Source organism: Watersipora subatra, chromosome 8 (assembly GCF_963576615.1).
Source record: "Watersipora subatra chromosome 8, tzWatSuba1.1, whole genome shotgun sequence".
NCBI lineage: Eukaryota > Metazoa > Bryozoa > Gymnolaemata > Cheilostomatida > Watersiporidae > Watersipora > Watersipora subatra.
Genome location: NC_088715.1, coordinates 21,238,316 through 21,264,715, shown reverse-complemented (window position 1 = coordinate 21,264,715; position 26,400 = coordinate 21,238,316). Strand labels below are relative to the sequence as shown.

General features: G+C 34.0%; 1 protein-coding gene across 3 annotated transcripts; it reads right to left on the bottom strand.

Moving 5' to 3' along the window:
- Nucleotides 1–3,860: 3,860 nt before the first annotated feature.
- Nucleotides 3,861–25,592, bottom strand: LOC137401474 (uncharacterized). 3 transcript variants are annotated; one of them, XM_068087837.1, is made up of 7 exons: nucleotides 23,475–25,592; nucleotides 22,850–22,923; nucleotides 19,909–20,049; nucleotides 8,028–8,221; nucleotides 5,916–5,986; nucleotides 4,727–4,898; nucleotides 3,862–4,270 (listed from the first exon to the last, which is right to left on the bottom strand). In XM_068087837.1, the coding sequence occupies exons 4-7, from the start codon at nucleotides 8,187–8,189 to the stop codon at nucleotides 4,253–4,255; spliced, it is 423 nt and encodes a 140-aa protein (XP_067943938.1). In that variant the 5' UTR covers nucleotides 8,190–8,221; nucleotides 19,909–20,049; nucleotides 22,850–22,923; nucleotides 23,475–25,592; the 3' UTR covers nucleotides 3,862–4,252. The 3 variants fall into 3 exon arrangements, 2 of the variants coding, with proteins under 2 accessions (XP_067943938.1, XP_067943939.1); XR_010979339.1 differs by lacking the exon at nucleotides 5,916–5,986 and having other exon boundaries at nucleotides 3,861–4,270; XM_068087838.1 differs by lacking the exons at nucleotides 22,850–22,923; nucleotides 23,475–25,592 and having other exon boundaries at nucleotides 19,909–20,329.
- Between the last annotated feature and the right edge of the window lie 808 nt (nucleotides 25,593–26,400).

Below are 26,400 nucleotides of genomic sequence, written 5' to 3'. Positions count from 1 at the left end.
ATATACTTCATGCACTCAATAAAGCCCTGTCTATTGTTCCTACATGTCTGTGTAATTGTCATTGTAATGCTGTCACTTTTAGCACTGGTATCTTTTATCTTACCGTAAAAATTTGTTTAATTTTCTAACCTTAGCTCGAAGAAGTACCTATCATTGTCTGATAATCATGATGGGCCTGTTGGTCACCTGTGATAATCAAAAAGTGCTGCAGAAATTATTTGCAAAGTATTGGGTCACATGATCAGATTACGACTAGATGATTAGACGAAGCCGAACCAAAACTGTAAAGTAGCGAGCATCTATATTTGATACGGGGTCTTCGGTAAAACTCGAAGTGTTTGTCATAAACTAGTGCTACAAGAAGTTTTATATTGAGCCTTTTATTGGCTTTTCAATTCACGTGAGAACATTGTTGCAACATTTATTTAAGAGTAGAAATTTTATTGTGCAATACTGTTTGTTTGTTGTACATTGCATGTAAATGTTAGGAATACATTTACATTCATATAACATTGATTCTTTTCAAACACTAAAAATATTTTTCCCGTAACAATTAATACTGTGACATTCGGTGAGAAGTGAAAATTATGTCACACCATAATATTTCAAATTTTATATAAATGCCAATGTCAATGGATTCCAATATCAATGTTTTATGGATGTTCCAACTCCAACATTCTGAAGTAACTGTCCTGTAGCATTGCATCGGAATTCATTTAGAAAGGATGTTGACTTCAATGTTCCTGGTACATTGCATGTCAATGTCATGGGCATTTAAGCAAAGTAACCTTAAAGAAACATTGCTGGAGATTTAATAACATTTTTCTCTAACAGCGTTATGATGATATTAGCAAAGTTTATTCCCGTAAAATTCCATAAAATTTTACGATTATATTTTTGCACAAAATTCTGTAAAACCTTTCTGCAACATTGTTGTAGCATGATCACCAGACATTTTTTGAAGAGAATTATGAAAACGTTTTCTTGCAATGTTATTTTTCACATAACGCTACAGAATTAACCAGTATTGTCGTTGTTAATTAGGTAAGCAATACACAATAATAATTAAGCATCTTGCATGAAACTAAAAATTAAAGTGTTATTTAAATAAATCATGAACATTATCTCATGCTTAACAGGACTGGCTACGCTATGTGTAGATTAACATGACATAGCTGTTTAAATACATTAGAAACTGTAGCATTTAGAACAAACAACTTCAAATATACCATGCTATGTACCAGTCACCTGATGATACTAAAAAGCTTTTTCTGGCATATTCACTGATCAATGAAGCATGATTTATTTAATATATATAATTTAATGTTATATTTATAATAGTATATATAATATAATATAAGTATTTATATATAAATACTATATATTAATCTAATATTTAATATTTTACTTAATGTATAACATTATACATTAAATAAATTATATAATAAATAAACTAAACATAATTTTAGATATAAATATATAGTTTAATATTTAATTCACCGGTAAAATAACTAAGTACTACTGTCTTTAATGGTCAATGGCTCTTCTTTTGGCCAAATCAGCATTTCTTTTTATTTAGGGTAATTTTTCTAAATAAGTTGTTATCTTAAAATCTTTCTTCACGGCTGCTATTTTTAATCAGAATTGCTGCCAAGTATAGAACTGACCGTAAAAATGGATACTTGAAAGTTGTGACAGGATGAAAATATCATCATTTCACTGTGCTGCCAGTTGCTGTTATTACCAATCACTGTTCTTCAGTGATATTTTTGTACAAAGTGTTTAGTGTAAAAGCAGTGTTTGAGCCATCTACATAATAAAGAGCCCTATAGCCGTTTAGAAATAGTTTGCCTTAAACTTCCATATAGATTGATTACCCTTAATCAGCTTTGTGAGGTCTCATCATCACTCATCTTAGAGCAGCTGTTAGACCTTGACCTTTTGAGAGTTTCCAATAATGCACTTAGCGTTCATACTGAAAAAAGTTTCCATAGAAGAACCGTGTTGAAATATAGGAAAGAAATGAAAATTTCTTGTTGATTTGAAGTTGCTTCTCCTTACCTTTGCATTGGGAGTATAACTTGCAATCCTATAAGTAAAGAGGCTTTAAGCCCAGATTACATGTGCCATAGAAATTTTGATTTCAACAAATTAGTAGCATGAAAAATAGTTTATTCTTATCAGGATTCATGTTGCAGCTCAGTTGTGTTACTTGTGGTATATTGTTACCGTTAACCATTACCGACTGATTCTCCTGTGTAGCAAATCACTTAGCTAAACAATGCATTAACTGATTATTCGTTTTTAAAAGGCATGGTAATTAGTATTTGGAAGTAACTATTTAAAGAGTGCTTGGCTATTTACTTTCTACACTAATTGTAATACAGACTACTTAAAAAAGTCTTTTGATTGAGGTGATCCTGTGAGCAATGCCGTAATAACCTATTATAAGCTATGCCTAAAGGAAAAGATATTACAAGTATACTGATGATACTACGCAAGCTATGTCAGCAACATCTGCTTAGGGTGATGAACAAGTGACACATCACAATTGATGTCTATACAGGAGGCTGTTAGGAATACACTGGTAACACATCATAAGCTATAGACACTAGTGATGCCGTTAGAAGTATTTAGGCAAAAAGTCACATGTTATGCCTATGAGAGATACTGTTACAGCATCTCGGAATACAATTTTTAGGTGATCAACTTAACCTACTGATTTTTAAATAGTTGAAACTTATCTCAAAGCTAACTGCAAAAACTTTCTTTCTGACTATGATTCTCTAAATATATAACTGCGATACTAGTATTATAATATATTTGGCATATAACCAAATCAAAAATTGTTTTTGATTCCAATGATTTCAAAGCTCTCGGACTGTCATGAAAACCGATCCTACTAAATCACCTAACTTAACAGGGTAAGAATTGTAAAATGTCCCAGTTTTTTTTCAGTCATATCTCTCTGCACTTACCTGAACAATACATTAGCTGAAGTAACAATGCTAAAGTTGTTGATATATGAACTCAAATTTTTTTATATAACAAACCAAAAAAAGCAATTTTGACTCACTTGTTGGCTTAAAAAAAAAATTATTTGCAGACTATCTTTTCATTCACTTCAGCTATTGTATTTACAGACAATTAGTCAGATATTTTAAAAAACTACAAATGGAGATTAATATTATTACTGACATATCATATTTTTAAGAGATGTATTATGTAATACATTATCTCAAAAATGTAAATCTATAAACTAATATAGATACGTAATAAAGTTATTTGGCCTAAAGTCAGAAATGAGTGTGGTCCATTTTAGGAGCTTAAATAACATTGATGCATTCTAACAAAAACACTGGATATGTTCAGCTACAAACTTTTTTGTTGACCCAGTTATAGAAGGAAGTAAAATGACCATAAAAGTTGTATTCTACTGATTGCTTAACTTTTTAATGTGCATAAATCATATTAATTTCAAAATAATTGTTTGAAATTTAAAAACAAAATTGAAGGCAAACTTATGCATTTTCTCTATTTTTTATCAAGTAAGTATTCCAGTGTTTGTCAGTTTCATATCTAGCTACTTTTTTATTTATTTTGAGATTAAATTAAAAATTAAAAATTAAACAGAGTAAGAACGTTGTTCAATCCTGGGTTGAAATAAGTTAGCGTTTTTTTATAAAAATTACACCTATTTTCTAGCAGCCATTTTGCAAGCTAATTTTTGCATACATGTATATTCCTTCTCAGAATACTTTCTGTCAGTAAACAAGTCATTGAACTATGACAGAAAAATTGACAAGTCACTTTGAATTTGTAATTAGAGTAGGTTGTTAGACGCGTGATAAAAAGAATTGTTACACTGATTGAGGGATCAGCAAGACAGTGCATATAATGAACAAATTACTTTAATAGGAGGTGAAGGATGATAAAAATAGATGTAACATGGCTAATTATAAAATTATGACTGACAACAAAAGACTTAAGCAAAAACTACAAACCAAAATAATATAAATCATTCAGTAGGCAAACTTGCCACAGCGTAATATATATGTATATATATATGGATAAAGTTTGAGTAAACAGTTAACATACTCTGAACAAAACCTTATAAAAAGAAAAATGAATGAGCTTCGAATAAACTATGGAGACTTTTCATCAACCAGAGTGAAAGTCTTAAAAACATTTAAAGTCGTTTTCCATTAAAAAGAGAACACAGTATCGCACAGCTCTTGCCTTTTTCCCAGCACTAAGGACAAGGCACAATCTACAATAATCATATAAAATATGGCACTGCGATAGTGTGGTGCAGCGGAAAAGTGAATCAGGTTTGAATATTCAAGTTTGACAAGCATGTAATTTTTTTAAAATATTTTGTAACTTTCTCAACTACTTTTACAAGCACAGAAAATGAATAGCATAACTTTTAAATTTCATAGATTATGTCCAGCTTAACTTACAGCTACTAAGATATGAAGGCAGTGTTGGTAAACTGATATGACCTGCTGTTGTAGGGATTTAACTAGGAGCTTTAAATCATTGCTTTATCCAACCGCTATAACAATGTCTCAAGCACATTTAGAGTAAGTTTTCTGATGTGTTCAGTGGTTTACATACTGAAATAATGATCAAATTTGGAACAGTGCTATTTTGAGTCCTAACTATTTTGTGAATTCAACTCCTTTTTTAAATTGCGGATCTTTTTGTGATAGTTGTTACCCACCTCGAGATCAAAATCATAGAAGGAGTTTTTAACAGGATTTCTATTGGCATCAGTTGAGGGCGGTGGTGAGCTTAACCATACAGCTGCGAGTGTTTTGTCAGCTCGTATTGAGATATAACAGTCACCATTTGGTAGATTTGACAGAGGATCATATACCTGGCCTCGCTGTAACCTGTAATTATTCAATGATAGTCTCATCAACTGTTTAGTTTAAAATCAGATTATAAGGAGACTAATCAGCAATCATTCTACGTTGTTGTAACAAAAGATTGCTTGGAAACTTTAAAAAAATATTTTTATAATTTATTTTTTTGTATTTAATGAACCCTTTTGCGGGTAAGTTTTTGAGACCTTCCATCTTACCATAGATAAATTAATTTATCAAAAACGAAATTTTTTTTAATAATTTTTAATTACTGTTGATTTAATATATTTATTTACATAAACATGCTTTTTAATGCAAAACAGACTGCATTTGGAAATACCAACATGATAATGTCAATGTCAGTCATTATGAATTACGTTTTCAAAAGCATTCTCTCTTGCAGCGTCTCATACTACAATTAGGACACTAGGTTGAGATTTTGCACTCTTTGTATCTCTTAGCCAGTTTTCTCAGTTTAGCACAAACTGTACACATTTTACTTTGTTTATTGAGTGTGTTTTAGTACTGGAAATAATGCCACTTACATGAACACTTGATCCCTAATCACAGATTGGTCTGATTTCAACATTATAAAATATTTTATCAAAATCACACAAAGGTAAGCAAGTAAAACAAACATTTACTGAGATGATGCTCTTCAAACGTTTTATTTTTAAAAATTCTATAATACTTTTTTCTTAGGGGATAAAATTGCAAAGAAAGACTTTTTCATTATAAAAAGATGACTTAACAATGACCGAATTGCTGCTATACTCTCTGTATATAATTGCATAAAGGATTTTCACAATTGCATTGTGAAAGGGATAATAAACACTAATAAAATTAATTTTTTCTGGCAAAATCCACTAGACAAGTAAGTTTTTAAAGACTGAGGTATTAGTTTTCTTGAATTTTCTTCTTTTCCAAGTTTTTACTAAAAGTTACACTATTGGTGCACTTGTTTATTTATGTTACATGTTGCTGAAATTAAGGAGCCTACACATTTGATAATACCCAAAACATATCAGCATGATTTTAATTTACCTGAAAAAATTCCCATGTAAGTTGCGTCGCACAAAATGACTTTCGATGCCTATACTTTTAGCCAAGCTAACCTGAAAAACAGACAGTATCAAATCACAATGAGGAAATTTAGTGGTGAAACTTTAAAACTATCAACATAGATACATTAGTGAATGACTTTTTTAGTAACTAAATACAGTCAAACATGGATAACTCGGCCACAGATATTTCGAACACATTGTTAACTCAAACGGACTCTTTGGTCCGCTTCTACGCAATGATAAATTTTTTTTAGATAACTCGAACTTAACACGGTTAACTCAAACAGTTTTTTGCCAAAGGAACAAACTTAAAACAAACTTTGGTTTGTTTCTTATTCTTATTGTGATATTTCTGTGATTAGACGTGTAAGTGTGTGATTAAAACAAACTTTGGTTTGTTTTAATCCGAAGGAATTTACATTAATCGCGGAGCTACGACTACTCTGCTTTCCTAGCGAGTAAAGTGCTCCCTATAGGTATATGGTGTACATATATTTTCCTCGTACCATATAATGAAACCGATTAGGAGACCGTATAAAACATGATTAATGGGGTTGCTAACACGTCAGCTAAGTTACGGCCAAACTAGAAACGTTAAAAGGTATTAGCGATAAAAATTTAAAAAAGGTCGACACAACATGCAAAATGCATATTGTAAGAGTGATTATATATGGATATATAAGGATAACACACCTTTTCACAGACTACACTCAATAGGTTTCTTAAATGAAACAATTACTCAGGTGTGAAGCATGCGTTATTGGATTGGTCGTAAATGTTTACTCGTGTGAAGTTTTAAAAATTATCCGAAAATTTAGATATTTTTCTGTCAGCTAAGATTTGTTTGTAGTTTTAGGTGATGTGACTGTCACGATGTTTTAAGATTAAAATTGGCAAAATTGATTCCTGTTAAAATGATCAGAAGAAAAAAATGAATTTTTTTTCTGAGTGTTTCGACGACGATCAAGTTTTGCCAATTTTAATCTGGAACCGTCCTGGCGGTCGCATCACATAAAACAACAAACAAATCTCAAGGGATAGAAAAATCTTTATACTGTCGGATAAAAAATTTTTAAACTTTACATTAGAAGCATTTTATTTAAAGCAAGCCATTCATGCTTTTGATTTATATTATAGTTTGTATATGTACATGTATCTACTAATAAATACATGGACTTATGACAGTACTCTGACAACTTGAACACTTTCACTCAGACCCGTGAAGTTTGAGTTATCCATGTTTGACTGTATATCTGTTTTATTATGGAAAGTGTCTATTACTACTCCAGTATTGAGTAGGCAACTCACTAAATAGGCTCCTGTGTTTTGACTACTGCACATAAAAGTTTAAAGGGCACTTTTTAATTTATGCAGACCCAACTCATTTAAAAGTACATGTACAAAAGAACTATCGACAGCAAATTGGATTCATCTTAGTTTGAATATACATTGTGAGCAGAATAATTCTGAGCTGAGTAGGATTTGTTATCAGTTCCGGGGCTGCTACAGCTACGTACATTGACAGCGTGTTAAGCGAGCTTACTAATTGTGTCTTGTTAGTTTCAGCGACAGTCGGACAGCCTAATCTGTCAGCTGTAGCGCTCACTGTCAGCTCAGTGCTTTACAGTTGATGGGTGAAGCTAATACCCTTCCTTAAACGTATCACAGTATCTCTACAGTTACTATTAGTTTCCATAGTAAAAACGGATGCATGTAAGATGTGAGGTAGGTGTACCAGACAGCATAATACAACAATAATGTAACAAGTAAGAATGTGGTACTTCAAGTCTAAGATCAGAGTTGTGTTCTCCTTAGAAAAGTGGCAAAAGCCAACCATCATCTATTAGGGTGTCAACCAGTTGTTTTTGTAATTTTGCAAAGCAGTTTACGCTTGACTGCAACACTTTGTACCCATCGTGTTCAATAGATTTTTAAACAAATATCAACAAAAAACTTAAATAAATTTATTTTGGTAAAATACCGTTGCACTAGTTGGGGTTACTTCAAAAAGCCTATTGTTTTACTTCAAAAATACATTTGCTTGTCAGAAGAGTTAAAAGGCATAACGCTTAATCTAATAGAGATAACTAACCTTTCGGTATACTTTGACTCTCAAAAAGCTATCAGCTCCTTCACAATTTGCAAACAAAAATAATCTATCTCTATTCAGAAGTCCTGCATATTTCTTGTACTTGGGTGAAACTATTTCTGGTATCATATGCTGTGCAGTGCAGGTTTCACCCATTGCTGACATCACTGCACAACTGTGTAGTTTTAATATCAAGGCTACAACAAACAAGGTTGAATATCACGATGCTTAGTGAATATCACTAAACTATTCTTTAACTATTGAGGATCTAAAGCTAAAAGATCTAATCTACATATGCTAGCTAGTACCCTAGCAGTTCAATGTGTCACAAGGGATTGTTACTTTTAGATGAAGCACTGAGAGTAACTATTTGTGTATTTTTGGAGATAGCAGAAGGCAGGTGTTAAAGAGCTGGTCAACCAAGCTGAGGGTCACAAGTTCAATGTCTATTCAAAGCAATACTTTTCCTTAACTTTAACCACCGCTTCAGACAGGCCCACAAACGAATATATATGATTTCATTATAGTAAAGGTTAAGTGAGTTCACTAACAATTAGCTTTAACTTTAATGCATTAATCTCAAAAACTATAATGTTTTTTAGATTAATGCGTATTTGTGGATGTGAATGTAAGTTCTAGAAAAAGAATAAAATTTGAGTTAAAGGATTATAACCTTTGTTTAGACCAGTGGTTCTTAAACATTTGGTTTCTTAACCAGGAGAGAATTCTCCCAGGGGAATTCCCTTCTAGTTAAGAACCACTGGTTTAGACGGATAAAAGATTTGGAGAAGTGTCATTAAGTGTAACGTACAATCATGGACTTTTTTAGTAAAGACCTTCAAAGGTGTTTCTACTAGTTTTTAGACTTCAAATAGTTGGGAAGCGACTACACTCACTCAATAAATATACAAAGTCATAACATGGTTGCACTAGATATGCAACGATAGATATGCAACGCTAGATAATGTTATCAAATTCACATGAATATTTAGAATAAAAGGTTAAACGATGTCACCTCATTTCTGTCTAAATGCATTTAGACTGAAAAATAAATAAATGCTTATGGCAGTTCTAAATTTTGACCAAGTTTTTAGTTATGTCATATAGCTTAATCCAATACGGTTGATTGATGAATATATCAAGCAATACTTACTGATATACATGTTCGGCACAAAAGTATGAGCTATTGACTGAAGTAGTTAAATATGTTGTAAATACTACTATCAGAAGTTTCACATGTTAGTAAGCAGTAAACAGATGATAACAAGACTTACCACAGAAGTTAATACATAAAGAACATAAAATATCCTTGGCACTGTCATAATGATTTTCTATCAAAGTTGAACTGCCAGACAGTTGCTCGCTTTACTGTTCCATTCTGAGTTACACTTGTTTGCCTTCTTATAGGAATATATTGGGAACCCAACAGGTATTTTACATGACGTAACTTCCATGGCTAATAGACTTCCATGACTGTCGGGTTTTCCTAGATCGCAGTTTGAAAATATTTAATGTCGCATCACAGGAAATTCCATTTACAATTTCCGGGTGTATCGTTAATGACCAGATGACCAATTGATAGGCTATTACTAAGTTTGATGCAGACCAGCTGTTTGTTTACACGCATTTAACAGTATACAGTAGTTCAGATGAGATAGTGGATCAAAGCTAAGATTTAGTTAACATGCGTGTGTGTGAAAAAAATTTTGTGAGAGACAGCAGTATGCATATTGTTGTTGAAAGGCTATTAAAGCACAGTTTTTACTTTGTTCATGCATGTAATTAAAAGACGTATATATATATTTATATATTTTTCAAAATATGTGCGTCCCTCCAGCTGTTACAGCTATTAAAAGCTTGGTATAAAGAATCTGTACCTAATAATATTTGACCTTATCGATCACAAGTCCGACGCAGTACCCTTTAGGCCACACGTGTCAAACTCACGCCAGCAGGCCACACATCCGGCCTATCTTGTAATCAGATCTGGTCGGCAAGATCATTTTACATTATTGTTATTCGTGGCTCAACGATATGGAGTGCTGATGACGTAATACTGCACGGAGCTATTATTAGAACTCGTAATGCAACGCTGCAGCCGCTTTGCTGCATACTTCTCCAGTAAATTTAATCTGTCTGCAGTTTGTTTCAAAATGATATTCCTGTCCGGTTTTATCCATATTTGGACTTATCTATAAATAAATGATTTTTCAGCTAAATATTGTTTGATTATGTAGTTAATCTTTTTGAAATTTATCCATACAGAAAGCCTTAAATGGCCAAGATATAACAACATTATTGCATATGAATATTTTTGTTGGGTCCATTCACCATTGCACTTCAAAGTTCTTTGAATCATCAATTAATAAAGTTTTCAGTTTTTTATGTATTGTAACAAGAACGTAAGATATCAAAGCAGTCCTTTATTTTGTGAACATCACCCAGACATTGCTTCTAGGAGAATATGTAAAATAACGCTATGTTATCTGTATTTAAAGTGTAAGGCAATCATTGTAAAAGGCGCTGGTAAAAATGTCCAATCAAACGCAAAAAAACATGTTCAAGTTTATGTACTAGGCTAAATTTTGAATACAGCAAAAAACAATTTATATGCAAAGTTGAAATAGTATTCACTTTGTATACCATAAAATAAAGGTTTCTACCAGTTGTCATTTTTGATAGCTGTTGTGAATAATGGAACACATCGAATGATGGGACCCCCCCTCATACTTGGAGTTGAAGGCATTGCACATAATTGTTATCCAGTTCTAGGATGTTTTTTAGATTAACGCTTATTTGTGGATGTGAATGTAAGTTCTAGAAAAAGAATAAAATTTGAGTTAAAGGATTATAACCTTTGTCTAGACCAGTGGTTCTTAATCATTTGGTTTCTTAACCAGGAGAGAATTCTCTCAGGGGAATTCCCCTCTGGTTAAGAACCATTGGTTTAGACGGATAAAAGATTTGGAGAAGTGTCATTAAGTGTAACGTACAATCATGGACTTTTTAGTAAAGACCTTCAAAGGTGTTTATATTAGCTTTTAGACTTCAAATAGCTGGAAAGCCTCTAAACTCACTTAGCGAACATAAATTATAATTAATAACAACCTATATCCGTATTCAGTGTAAATTCTACCCAGCAATAACATGACAAAGACTCATAGTGAGCCTATAAAGGACTATCAATCTAAAATAAAAGCTGACGACAAAACTAAGGCCGTATTTTTATCAGCACAAGCAGCTGCTTCAAAGAAATATCGCCAAAGGCAAAACATGTCAGACAAGGATATAAAAGAAAAGCGCGAATACGAAAGAGAGTAAACAAAGATAAAAGAAAAATGTGTCAACTGTGAACTTACTCATCCATCGGGTCAAGTACTGGTGTTAAATCCGCATCGCCAGGTGTTCATTGAAACACTCGATTGCTAAATAACTCAATTTGCGGATCGTTCGAATTATGTAAATTATGCGGATTATGCGAGTCATGGAAACATAGTGTATTGCACCAGCATTACATTGATGATGTACTAGTCAAAGTTCCAAGTTGAAAATTTCCTTAAAATTGTCAATTAAACTCCTAGAAACAAAGGAGTGTTGATTAAAAGCATCAGCCGTGAGATCATGAGCTATATTATCTATCACATTCGTAAATCTGTCATTCCCCGTCCTCCATAATCCGTGAATGACGCTAGACAAATAGTAGGAATGAGTTGAGCATACCAGAAGATAGTTAAGTGGATTACTTGATGCTTTAAGCTCATCAGGTTGTTGAGCGCTTTCATGTGTAAGCAGCAAGCGCAAAATGCCTTAATACGAGTATTGGACCAGAGTATATTCATAGCATGAACTATGTACCCAATCCTGAGAAGTTTGTAACTCTGAAAAACGTGGCACCCAGCCAGTTGCTAATGATACTGTTTAGAAGGTTCAAGTTTTCTATTTAAGAGAAGATATATCCTGACAATCTTCAGGCATGAAAGATTGTAGATGAGTCAATGGAGAAATAGTTCAGAAGTGTCATATTTATCATAGCATCGGTGAGACACATGAGCTCTACAAAAATGAGCTAAGTACAATTACACAAACCCTATAAATAGAGCCAAGTTTGCAGATCTTAGACCTACTCAAGTATGTTCTCTAGATGATACGCCTCATAATGTTTGTGTTTGTTCAATACATGAGAATACGTCGATGGGCATTTCTGCACTAGCTAAGAACCGTAGTTTATATAATTTATCTACAACTCACAGTAGGTTTTTCTGCAGCTATCATAGTTGTAGTTGTGAAACAACCATAAGCAAGGGTAAAAAGAACTGTTTCTAGCAAATCACATTTAGAAGATTTTAGATACATTGCACCTGGAAAGTCTACAGGGATGCAATGGTAAAAACAATGATTTCTAATGAACTACTTCAGTTACCTGTTGCATAAGCATTACACTGTTGATGCTCTAGTCAAATTTCCAAGTTGAAAGCTTCCTTATTGTCAAGGAAACTTCTAGAAACAAAGGAGTGTTGATTGAAAGCGTCAGCCGTGAGATCATGAGCTATATCTATCACATTCATAAAACTGTCATTAGACTTCTTCTATTTATCAGTGAATGATGCTAGACAAATAGTAGTAATGAGTTGAGCACACCAGACGACAATTAAGAGTGAACTTTATAAACAATCTATTTCAGCAGCCAATCACAGGGGATTATCAATTTCGCAGCCAATTTCAGATTACCACAACTTAATCAAGTCAATTTCATTTTTCATAATAACAACAAACGACCCGATCTCATGTGCTGTAGGGCCAAAAGTCTGACATCACTGTTACAATTGATAATCAATAATATGGTAACATAATATATAATAATGATATGTGGAATAATCAGTAAACATAATCAAACATTTAACTAATGATATTGCATGTTAGTATTACTTGATACAAAAATCAACACCGTTTTTCATTATTTCAATTGTATTATCACTTCTGTAACTTTTTTATTTCACAACACCAAAGGAATGAAAGGCAATTAAATCAGAAAATTTTATCGGGACCCTTACTATCAGTAACAAACTCAAAACATGACTGTTCTGTTTAACAATAGGCGGTTAAGCGTCATTTATGCCAAAATAGATTGTTTATAGATTTTACCATGGTTAGGTTGATTTCTTGAGGTTTCAGGCTCATCAGGTTGTTGAACGCTTTCATGTGTACATTTAACTCATAAAACATGCGAGAGCAGCAAGCTCAAACTGTCTTAATATGAGTAATTGACCAGAGTATATTAATAACATGAACTATGTACCAAAACCCTGACATGAAAATATGTAGCTTATTTCATGAATCTAAACAAAACATGCTTGCCTGATGTATGTGATTCACGTATGTTAAGGAACCTTTACATTCAACAAGCTAATGAAAGTTGTTAAGTTCAATACGCTGTTGAAGGTTTTTGTAAGGTTTTGCTGCATTGCCAGAGTTGGCAGAAAAAATTAGGTTTCATTCGTGTGTCTGATCATTTTGTAAGTAAAACTTTATTGACTGGTTGAGAAATTGCTATTTTACACAAATTAGTACTTTTAGACATCAGATACAAAAGGTAAAAGCATGAGTTGGCATAAAGAAAGGCCCATGTACATACTGAAATATAAATATTGGGTTTTGCGTCATGCCCTTTTTTCTGGCTATTGTAAACTATTGTTATAACATACTAAAAATAAGTTTGTTATAAAGTGTTATATTTGGCTGTATATGGAGACTTTCAGGGGATAATATTCTTCATTCAACTTTTTGTCTAAGGTTACTAGAATCTTATTACATGCATAGTTAGGCTGCGCTAGTAAACTAGAAACAGCATCAACCAGAAAAAATAGTGAAAATCATCTTTTGTTAATCCGTGCAATTACCTAATGATAAGAAAATGACCGTTTTTACACAGTCACCTTTTTGGCTACTGATATTGTATATCAATTTGTGTGCTCGCTACAGTTGGGCCTATTATGCTGACGCTAAAACTTTCCCGACACAATGGATAAATATCACATTTTCACATTTCCCAATGTTTATCTCTTCATAGACTGATCACATTTATTAGACAGTATCTAATTGATTAGAAACACCAACCTATGTCAATCTAACCAGTCTCTCAATACTATCTGGAATACTGCCAAGTTCAATGTTGTATGATCAGTTCAATTGGGAGCGATGAGTCTACTCTTTGATAGTTTTACTAGAAGGAAATAGTAAACAATTGACGAGCGAAATGGTAAATGTGTGCTGTGAGTATTGCGTGTGTATGAAATTTGTGAATTTGGCTTCAATCAGATTTTTTTGTGATAGAAATCTCAAGTCTGTTATTAGAAAATTGATGCTTCGGGTCTATAGATGATCTATTCAAAGTGTAAATTGAGACATTGTAGTGTCCAGCTTTTGGGGCACAGAGTTATTTCTAAAGGTATTTTCCCATTAGAAGACAAAGTTCACAAAGTGATGTCAATAGAAGTGAAGACAATATCTGAGCTGCAGGTGTTTTTGGGGCTAACTCATTACTATGCTCGTGTCATTCCGTCTTTATTTACAGTGTAAGTGTCTCTGAGTCAATGTTACAGTCTGAGTCAGAAGACATAAATTGGACTGATAAAACTCTCGCTGCTTTCCATGCCATAAAACAGGGTTATCAATAATTTGAAAAAGGTCAAAAACTCTAATTGCTAAGGCAATGTTGATAAACAAATTGTAACACCAGCTCAAATGTTCTGTATTGATTGTTGCATCCTCAAGTCAAAGTAAGTTTTGGTTGGATGCTTAACACGATTCCCAGACTTTCATTCCACTTATGAAGCGCATTGCACAAAGCTTGACAAGATGATACCTCAGAACAATACAGTTTTGTACTTTTTTTATTGGCTTTTGTGCTACAAGTCATTTAAAAAAACATTTTACCACTGATATTCAGTTGCTGTTGAAGTGTCATCACAAGTTCTCGAAGGAGTGATGGCGTTTCATTTCAGCAGCTAGTTATATTTTTATTTGATTGCCTGGCTTTTGCTGTATTAAAGGGGGAGACTTACAAACAGTAAAAACTTGAATTTTTATTTTTACAAACTAGAGCCAAAAAAAGTTAGTATAACCAATCTCTGTGTTATAAATCTAAGTTGTACTAGAAGAATTAATTGATAAGGTACTAATTGTTAGCATGTGCTAAACCGTAAATTCATGATAGCTTGAGCTGATCGACCTAAACTTCCAGTAATTTTCCGTAATGCTCTTCTATGAGTTCTGCTATGAGCCAAAAGCTACATATACAATGTGGGGTAATAGAAGAACATTACTCAAATTCAGTTTCTTTTATTGATTAATAATAAAAAAAGTGGTTTACAAAAAGATATATTGTTTTGTTTTAGATGATCATCTACGTATGTTTATCGAATATCAACCAATAATAAAAAGCGAAAGTTATCAAATAAAACTTCAAAAAAGCAATCACAAAGTAATTCTCGGCTGTTTGAAATGCAATGTTGGAAAATGAGGATTAAAATGTTTCATATCACAAAATAAGATGTATTGCAGTAACTTGCTGTTTTCACAACCTATAGTATATCATCATGGTTACAAATGAATTAAATTATCACTCAGCTAAAGCGAATAATACTCCTATTTACCCAAAATTTTTGGTATTCATCCTAACTCATGGATGTTAATCATTCCGTAGATAGTTTATCATGCAGTTGGTTCATTTCATGAAATTTGACAGGTTAAACTTAAGGGAACGATAGTATTTAACACCGGGATGTGGTTTTGAAAAACAACAATTTTATCTATTGCACGGATTATTCTAAAAAGTATGTTAGTTTTAAAGCAAACATTTATTGTAAGTTAGCAGCCGTCATCCCTTTAGGGAAGAATCGTGAACTAGAGTAACAAGAACTATATCTAGCTATTTCACTTTAGAAGATTCTAGATGCATTGATCTGGAAAGTCTACAATGATGTAATGGTTAAAATTCACATTTAATTTGCATATTGTCTAAACATTATACTGATGATGCAGTAGTCAAAGTTCCTAGTTAACAGTTTTTCGTTGTCAAGGAAACTTCTAGAAATAGCCACAAGCTGATTAGAAGCATCAGCCATGAGCCATGAGCCGCTGTCTGAGTTAGGAACCAGTCATTTAATTTAGTCTAGTCGTCAGCGAAGGATGCTAGACTATGGTAGTAATGACTACAACAAAAATTTTAATTAGCCTAATAACAACCTAGTAGTATCCCCAAGTAAACCCAAGTAGATCCTTTGCTATTTTAACTCCTTCCCTACCGTAAGCCGATGTATCAGCTTGTCAATAGATGTTTCACTTTTTCATTACAAAACCTACGCATTAGCTAGACAAATCAAATTTTGTCTCTAATGAAACAACCTTGTTGCCAATCACAAGCAACCAATCAAAAATAGTTTTGCTAAGCAATGCCATTTTTAATTATCTTTCATTGCTATCGTCATGGCAATAAGAAATTAATCGCGTTCTTTTAATGCAAAGAAGTGTCAGAGTGAGTTTCACAAAACAATTTTATAGTTGTCTCTTAGAAGGTTTTGTTCTGAATAAGATGCATTTTTATAGAAAAACAATATCTGCATTGATTCTCGAGATATTGCTTAAATACTAGTTGTATGTCGAATTTCCAAAAACCCGTTTGAATTAATTTGGTCAAATTAGTCATTTTAGCGCAGTAGCAAAGGAGTTAAAACTCATGCAATTACGTGTTGATAAATAAATTATCATTTTTGTTTCAAATATAAATTTATCATTAAATAGGTAGGCTACTGATATGCTTAATAAATGTTTTGTATAAAACTAAATGGATTCACCCCAATTGATTTATCACCATTAGGCAATGTCAATATTTCTTCGGAGATTGTTGTAATTTTAGATTAGTTTGCGAACTGCAATGTAAAATTGATACAAAATCTAACTTTAATATATGCATTAGTTATTTAGTGTTGGAGGGACTTCTTGCTCCACTAGGGTGGTTTTGAAAGATCAATCCTTAAAATTGAATCAATATAATTCTGTCGATGCAATTTCTGTCGATATTCGGATACCTGATATCAGCTGTAATGCAGCCAGCATTTTGCAGATTCAGTGTCATCTATTCTGGTTACAGACCTTGTATATGACTTCCCTGAATGCTACAGTTATTATGCTAACACCAAATTGTTACGAAACAGCTGATAAATGTCGCATTTTCACATTTTTAAATATTAATCTCTCCATAAACTCATTACATTTTATGGACAGAGGCTAATTGGTGTGAAACGCACCATTTGTGTCGACCTCATTAGTCTTTTAACACATTTTGGAACATTGCCAAGTTTAGAACTGCGTTGGTCCGGTCAAATACAAGTGATAACGTTTCAGGGGAATCTCCTTGATAATGGTGAAAAGTTTACTGAAAGAAAATACTAAAATAGGCTGAGTAAAGTCAATATACCCAATAATAACTGTTTTATTGTTGAATTGTTTTTCAGTATGGTATTCACTCTTAATACCTTCCATATAACAAAACTAAACCCAAAGAAATACTGTGCTCTTCTAGGATACAATTTTGATATGTTCCAGGGTCGGCATCGTATGGTGAAAAAATCATATGTAGGGGTATAGTAACCATAGTAATTATATAAACAACCATGTCGTGGTAAAAATCGTCACAATTTTATATAAATGTGGTACATATTAAAAACCAGTAACAAAATAGTATGTTAGCCTTAGTAACTATAGTTACCTACAAAAACTTTATTTTCTTTAGTGTATTTAGTTATGATCTGCAATAAAATGTAACATTATAATGTACAGTAGAAGGTTCTTATCTACAAGACAGATGTACGTATAACATAAACTTTAATTTCACCTCAAATAAGTTTAGCTTACTAAACACACTTAAAGCTAAGCTTTAGAATCTATTTTTTACTATTTTACTGAATTTCAACTTTTTATCACTAAAATTTTATCACTTATCAGTTTCGGTCTTCACTTTCACCGTAACTTTTAATGGGCCTGTTTAGCATTTTTTCGAACTTAAGTCAGCAAGAAAGGAAGGACGAGGTTGTTTTTGTAATGAAATAAGTTTTGTTAGCAGGTTAAGAGATGTTGTCTGGCCTTTTAATTAAAAAGATTGCAATTTCAATTTGGCTATTGGTTTTGAGGAGAAAGTATTACCGCTTTACAGAATTGCTGAACTGAGAGAAATGTCTGTCTCTCATGTCGTGTCTCTTTCGACCGTTGTAAAAATATTTTTGGCAAACAACATTTTAAAGTTTTTGTTATTCTGACATACGCAATAAGCACACCGAGTGCCAAAATGTATAAATTAAATAAACTAAATTCTATTGAGTTTGTATGGTGAAAAAAGATTCTCATGGTGAGGTGGAAAACTCATATTGTTCCACTTATTGAGGTAAAAAATTTGTATATCAGGGTCATCATATCTTGAGGGTGCACTGTACTTGGCAGTCTGCAGTAAATAGCAGCTAATTGAAGTGGTCTATTAAAAGGTAAACGCTTAGACAGCTAGTTGAGACTAGAAATTCTCTGCAAATACTTTACACAGGTTTAACACTAACTCAAACACTCATATATTCCTAGTAATAGTAATAATAATATTTTTGTAGTAAGAATAATAATTACTATTACTTTTGTTATGATTATAATAAATTATAGAACCTATATGGATTACTACCAGTTTTAACAGTTTACTCACCTGTAATCAACTAAAATAAATGGTTTTGTACCGTTTTATGACTTATCTAAACAAAGCAAGCAACAGTAAGCTATTGCTAATATTTATGAAAATGTAGCTGAAATGCATAAATACGATATTTATTGGTAATTGCTAATTTTGCTGTGAATGAAAATAGGCACTAATTTTGGTATGGATAATAAGTCAATGACCTTTGCCTGCTGATGTATTTTAGTTACTCTAAGTGCTGTGCGATTTCCAGACCAATTACTGTGTAGAGTCTCAGTATAATGATAGTCTACACTAAATATGTATCGTCTGAGAGTCTTATAGAGAAACAGGATGTAGTTGGATGAATTGATAACAAAGGAGAGGCCTTAAGTCAACAGCTGTTAGTTATAGTTGCCAATAGTTTGCGTTCTGGGTATCTATTATAGGCTGCAAATAGAATTTTTCACTGCTTTTTTCTGGCGGAAAGAGACAACCAATTAGCACAATAATAAGAGAACCAATCAACGTTACTCATCTACCAAAGAGTGCAGAGGTCAGTCTTCAATTGCCAAAACTACATGTATGTTGATTAAAAAAATGTTTTGGGTCGATTCTTACGTCACCAGTTCAGCATAAGTTTTGATTGGTTGTGTAAATCAATTCCCAGATTTGTAGGTTAATCTTGAAGTTTCATTGGATTAAGCTTGATTAGATAATAAGACAGAAGGATACTGATTTGTATAATTCTATTCTCAGGACTTTTTGTACTACAAATCAATCAAGTCAGCATTCTACCAATGATGTTTAGCTGTTGTAAAAACGCTATCAAATGTTTTTGAAGAGGTGATGGTGGTTCATTTCAAAGTTGACTTACATGTTTTGAATGAAAACCTGGTGTGTGAAACGATGAAAAATCAAATTATAATTTTTACACTCTGTTGTATGGAAATACTCCGAAAACATGATAACAGCAGGGAATGTAGCCAAACCGCCGTACAAGCATCGAAACGCCTAAGAGACATCAAAAGATCCCCTAATTGGAAATGTCAAAATTATAATACATCAATCTGGAAACTGATGAGTCAACACCGCCTATGGAAACCGCCAAGGAATTTGGGAGTAATTATATCTATCCACCCATCACCAAGCACTACCAAAAATAACTGAACTTACCATCACCCTAAGCCAGTACTTTTCCATGACATGTTACGGTGCTGACGGAGACAATATTACGCAATCCTAGCATCCAGCCACAATCTCAGCGCACCCCCTGTGACGTATCCAAAGACAGTGTTCCTTCCAATGGACTTACTCCTACAACATAGTATATGATACAAACATTATATACCCGTCCTCAGGCTATCCTAAATGCCTATAAAAGCTAGTGTTTTTTAATAGCTCAGCCTCTTTGGCAATGACACTTACAGACGTGTAAGACTGAGCTTTAAGGGCAGACACAAGCTTGATGTTGGCGTAAGAGATTTATATTACTTAGTTCTTTCTCACTATTTGTTATCTTTCTCATATTCTAGAACTTTGTTACTGTATATTAGGTTTTGGTTCATGAAATAAAGAGTGTTGCTATTTGCTAACAATCAACATCGGAGCTTAGCTAGTTGAGGCTTGCACTAAAGATCTGGGTCAAGTCCCATAAATTGAACTCACACTTTAATCAATCATTGAACAAACCAGGCGGCTTGCCTACACTTAATCGACCATAGTAAAATTAGTCTAGATTGGAGAAGAACTAACAGTGATTAATCATTGATGTTATTGTGCTGTCAAGTAAGTCAAATACTTCGATAACGCATATAACATTTTTGGTGGAGGTGCCTTATCGGTCATCAACCTTTCACATAGCTAAGTGGGTAATCCCTGAACGCTTAAATCTTTCGTAATATTATTCATAGCGCTTACCATAGAACTGACATCTTCATCTATATTCATATCTGGTTGCTTGGCAATTTACAATACCTAATTTGATCGCTATATTCTACTGGGCAGGTAGATATTCACATATCTATTGTGGGACTCATTAAAGAGTCTATGTTAGCTGAGATTTAGTGACTTATCTAGGTGTACCGTTTAGCTAAAGCATAACCACATAGCTAGGCGAATAATCCCCTGACGCCTAGACCTTTCGTAATTCATACTTTCATAACGCGTAATTGCAGCCTATATTGGGATTGATCACCTATTGTATACTGGCTATAGGCTTGCAGATCCTAGCATTGTAAGAAAATCTGAGGTCAGATTTATATTTGCCTAGGGGAAAATTAGAACTTTCACAGCCGCGTGCTTCCACTTCACATTTGCCATAGTGTCCTCTATTTCCGACTGCTGTTCGGCGGGAAATAAAAACTCATATATCCTTTCCGACTGTTTCGTTTGCGGGAAAGTGAATATCGAGACTATACATACAGCTGAGCACTGTTATTACTATATTGCCTACCTTCTGACTGTTTTACTCCAGGGCAAACACAGATCAGAAGTTGATAAACGTACAACTTCACAAATTTCTTAGGACACTCTCTACCTTGATTTATCTTTCTGACTGTTTCGCTTGCGGGAAAGCATAAATCATATCTATACATTGGCAACCTTTTATGTACGTTCAATTCTGCAGATTAATCCAGTCACACGCTCACACTCAACCTATCTTTCTGACTGTTTCGCTTGCAGAGAAAGCATAGTGTCATATTATTTCCGGCTCTTTCATTAACAGGGAAATAAAACTCATATCCTTTCCGACTGTCCGTTCGGCGGGAAAGTGAATATCAATACAAACTATTAGTGACTGTAGATATACTGAGCTCAAGGTTATTACACCTAACATTTACATACGTATAAGGCCTAATAAAAATAATACACCGGTTATAAAACAAGTTACATCAGCTTGACTCACAGACAAGCACACTACTATAAGAAACTTAAACTCGAGTATACACTTTCAATTAGATACTAATATAGTGCACAGACTACACATAACTCCAGACATATCTCCGACAAGATACTGAACCGACAACTGCTAACTTATAACAGCGACTGACTGCATTCATATGCTAATTGCACTAATCCTGTATATATTATTACGCTGTTTACTGATATATAAACGTTACAGACTCATACTTGCGGTTGAACTTCAACCATTTGGAAAACAACCCTCTCCATATAGAATAACTTTCTCGTTGACAGACATAATAGACTACCTAGTCTTTGTCACTTACTCAATACTCGTCTTGACATAATTACAATTTACAAAAAAAAAAATATTCTGTCAACTATATACATATAATAGTGCCTATATATAATTTAGAGCACGTTACTCGTAGGTTGCATGTTAGCTAAGTTTGTTATAGCAGACCAGAACCTACACAGCCTGGTCACACACCCAGGAGCCAAACCAGCAGTGACAGGAGAATATCCGAAAGGAGCAGCCAAAGCCGGCATTGAGCTACTCCCATAAACCGGATAGACTGACCCAAGGCACAACAACCCGACTACGAGATGGTAAAAAAGAGAGTTAAGAAAACAACTTCTGTGGTAAGGAGAGCACTGAGAAACCGAATCATCATTGAGGACCAGAGTCCACGTGGTGAACAACTCAGCCCGGAAGATGCCGAAGCCCAGGAAAAAAGCCCACAAGGTGAAAAACCAACCGTGGACGACTCCGGAAGCTACACAGGACCTGGTGTAGCACCGAGAACATCAAATGGAGATCTACTCTTTCCACCCCGGACGGGACCACCCATCATCAGCGTAGTGCCGAACGTCGATAACATAGAGCCATTCAAGGAAGGAGATAACTTCGAAGATTACCTAGATCGATGGGAAATACTGATGGCTCAATACAACTACGACAACAGACGACTAGCACAAGCCCTACCTGCTAAACTTGTTGGACCAGCATGGGAGACCTACAGAAATGTTATAAAGCTGAACCCTAATTGCGCGAGGAGCTACAGCTCCCTAAAGAAGGAATTGATATCGGCTTTTCGAGTCGACCAACCACTCCGAGAGAAGAACCTATGGAACATCAGCCAAGGGAAAAAGTCGATCAACGACTTTTACTCTGAGATTGTGGCCGCAGGCCGATCAGTATTTAAAGACTTACCGGAAGTGAATCGCGATCAGGTAATAAAATCCGCATTCATAGGAGGCCTGAAGGAGAGTTATCAGAGATCGATCCTGAAACAAGAAAACATCACTTTACAAGAAGCTCTAAAAGAAGCCAGAAACCTAGAAGCTATAGATAAAGCAGTAACAAGAAATAAGACGATGAGTGTTAACCAAGTAGACACTGACTCCCTCGCACCATTAACGAGACAAGTACAAGGATTGACCATGATAGTAAACAATCAGGCAAGACAAATAGAAAAAAATGAAGCGGAATTTTTGAGAAGAGATGAGCCATCAAGGAACTACAGAGTAGAAGATTTTGAATATTACGAATAGCCACAGTTCTCACCTACACAAATGGAACAAAATTTTGGACTAAAACGGATTCTTTTTTCACAAGAATTAACTCCACTCGGACTACAATTAAATAGACCAAGACTAGACGAAATTTCACGATAAATTTTTTTTAAACAACACGACACATATACCGGACATTTGACAAGGCTAAAGGAAGAAGTAAGAAAATGTTCACGAAAAGAAGAGTACATCATTCATCAACACGACTAACCATCCTATACCAATCATTTCTAGACAGCATAACTAGGAAGAATTTAACTCACCACATCAGAAATAACAGCGATCAGAATAAGGAACAACAGAGAAAGTAATGACATGCTTCAGATGGCATGCTTATCATTAGCTCGCTGTCTAAGAATGCTTACGGAATGCGAAAGTCAAACATCAAATAGACACCACGTGCAGTCAAGCGATACGGAAGATCCTATCATTGAAACTAGCCAGCCAAACTAACAGCTCAAGACGATATACAAGCTCCGCCCATCTTCCAAATTCAACAGCTACGCAAGTTCCACAAGCAACTACCAGACAAGATCAAATATTATCCATTTGCAGTGCGCCTATAATCAACCCGAAGCCTGAACCAACAGACCATGACAGTAACGTAAGTATGTGCTAAATTATTGCCTCTACGCTTAACAGACTGATATTGGCCTAGTAGCACTTGCTAAGACAATTATTCATGCTCTGACGCTACTAGTAACTGTCCATTTATCACTAGTAACTTGTCGTAATGCTCACCACATGCTAACATCTATATTCCCTTGACAGGTACAAGTGCCGTATTGTTTTATCAATCTCTGATAGTAGCTGATTGATTACCTAATTTGATTAAAACACACCACGATTCATTCAACCTTGAGATAGGAGCTAAAATTAGCCACTAAAAAAAAATATATATATAACAATTATTGGCGTGTCTTACTCATGTAACAAAAATTGACTTTTGAATTTTAGGATAGACTTTGTTGTGAAATAGACACGGCACATACCAGAAAACGAACTCGTTTAAAACTGTTAACTTTTATTGTGACTTTCTATTTTTTTAGGATAAGACAGGTTAGTGATGAAAGCAGATGCTTGGACAATTTTTTCTTTCTATAGGTAGCTCCAGCAGTGGAAAGTGAAAATGTCTTAAACACAACTGAGTCATGCATGTTATAACATTATTTTGTGATTTTAGAATTTTAAAAAAGACACGCCAGTTTTTGCTATAACGTTATGTGAAGTTTCTATTTCAAGATTTAGCTTTCTTTCCTGACCACAAGACCAATGACTACCCTCCGCATACAACCACCCATACATACCGACATACGGGAGGACCCGTTTACTTTGCCAAGGGAGACACAATACAAAAACCAGGACAATAATACGCGACACCGAAAGGACAATTGACGCTCACCTAGACCACATGGCAAACTAACAGCCATACACTTCTACTACTAACCTAAACCTTATTGCTTTGAGAAAATCAAAAAAAAAAAAACTTTTATTTCCACTTTCAACATCTTTATGTTTTTGGATGTTATTCATGGTTTTGGTTTTACGAATTATTATATAATTTTTTTTTTTAACTCGGGTACATGGGTTTTAAATATCTTTATTCTAACCACAACTTTATAATTTCATTTATATATTCTGTTTATTTTACTACCGTTATGCCAACAGCAACGTTACCACGAAATACGACATGAGGACATATCGTTCTTTAACAACGGGAGAAATGTTGTATGGAAATACTCCGAAAACATGATAACAGCAGGGAATGTAGCCAAACCGCCGTACAAGCATCGAAACGCCTAAGAGACATCAAAAGATCCCCTAATTGGAAATGTCAAAATTATAATACATCAATCTGGAAACTGATGAGTCAACACCGCCTATGGAAACCGCCAAGGAATTTGGGAGTAATTATATCTATCCACCCATCACCAAGCACTACCAAAAATAACTGAACTTACCATCACCCTAAGCCAGTACTTTTCCATGACATGTTACGGTGCTGACGGAGACAATATTACGCAATCCTAGCATCCAGCCACAATCTCAGCGCACCCCCTGTGACGTATCCAAAGACAGTGTTCCTTCCAATGGACTTACTCCTACAACATAGTATATGATACAAACATTATATACCCGTCCTCAGGCTATCCTAAATGCCTATAAAAGCTAGTGTTTTTTAATAGCTCAGCCTCTTTGGCAATGACACTTACAGACGTGTAAGACTGAGCTTTAAGGGCAGACACAAGCTTGATGTTGGCGTAAGAGATTTATATTACTTAGTTCTTTCTCACTATTTGTTATCTTTCTCATATTCTAGAACTTTGTTACTGTATATTAGGTTTTGGTTCATGAAATAAAGAGTGTTGCTATTTGCTAACAATCAACATCGGAGCTTAGCTAGTTGAGGCTTGCACTAAAGATCTGGGTCAAGTCCCATAAATTGAACTCACACTTTAATCAATCATTGAACAAACCAGGCGGCTTGCCTACACTTAATCGACCATAGTAAAATTAGTCTAGATTGGAGAAGAACTAACAGTGATTAATCATTGATGTTATTGTGCTGTCAAGTAAGTCAAATACTTCGATAACGCATATAACAACTCTAAAGCCAATGAAAAAAAAGTATAACCAACTTTCAGAATGTTTTCTATGTTAAAAAGTGCAAGTTGTAGTAGATGAACTGATGAAGTTTAACTAAGGTAATATCTACTACACTATAAATCACAGGAAATATTTTGAATAGTAATGGAACGTCGGTATTTGAAATGTTTACAACAATCAACCATTGTTTTAGGATTTTTTCTGGTGAGTAAGAAGAGTGGCTAATTTTGAATTTAAACCTTATTCCTAAGAGCAAAATTTATGGATTTTGCTTTTTGACAATACAAAACAAATTTTATTTAACATTGAACTTCAAGTATTACTATCAAAAAGTTTAGTTGTGTTGTATATCAGCAGACGATACCATGTAACTCATATTGTACTAACTGCAGCTGTACTACGTCTCACTTGGGGCTGAAGATGCTGATTTAGATGGAAAAAGAAAAAGGATGACATATATATATATGATTGGCTGAAAGGGCTCATTCCAGGTTAACCACATCATGGTGAGCTGATTTAGCTTGTATTTTGAATGCTTTATTAAATCAATGGAGCCAAGCTTGTACCAACTCTTTCATTTTT

Excerpts from the sequence above, each read along its gene's own strand:
- LOC137401474 (XM_068087837.1), bottom strand. The coding sequence starts at position 8,189 with ATGTCAGCAATGGGTGAAACCTGCACTGCACAGCATATGATACCAGAA. Across the intron at positions 5,987-8,027 it reads GAGTCAAAGTATACCGAAAG|GTTAGCTTGGCTAAAAGTAT; the intron begins GTTAGTTATCTC and ends TCTGTTTTTCAG. Across the intron at positions 4,899-5,915 it reads TTACATGGGAATTTTTTCAG|GTTACAGCGAGGCCAGGTAT; the intron begins GTAAATTAAAAT and ends GAATAATTACAG.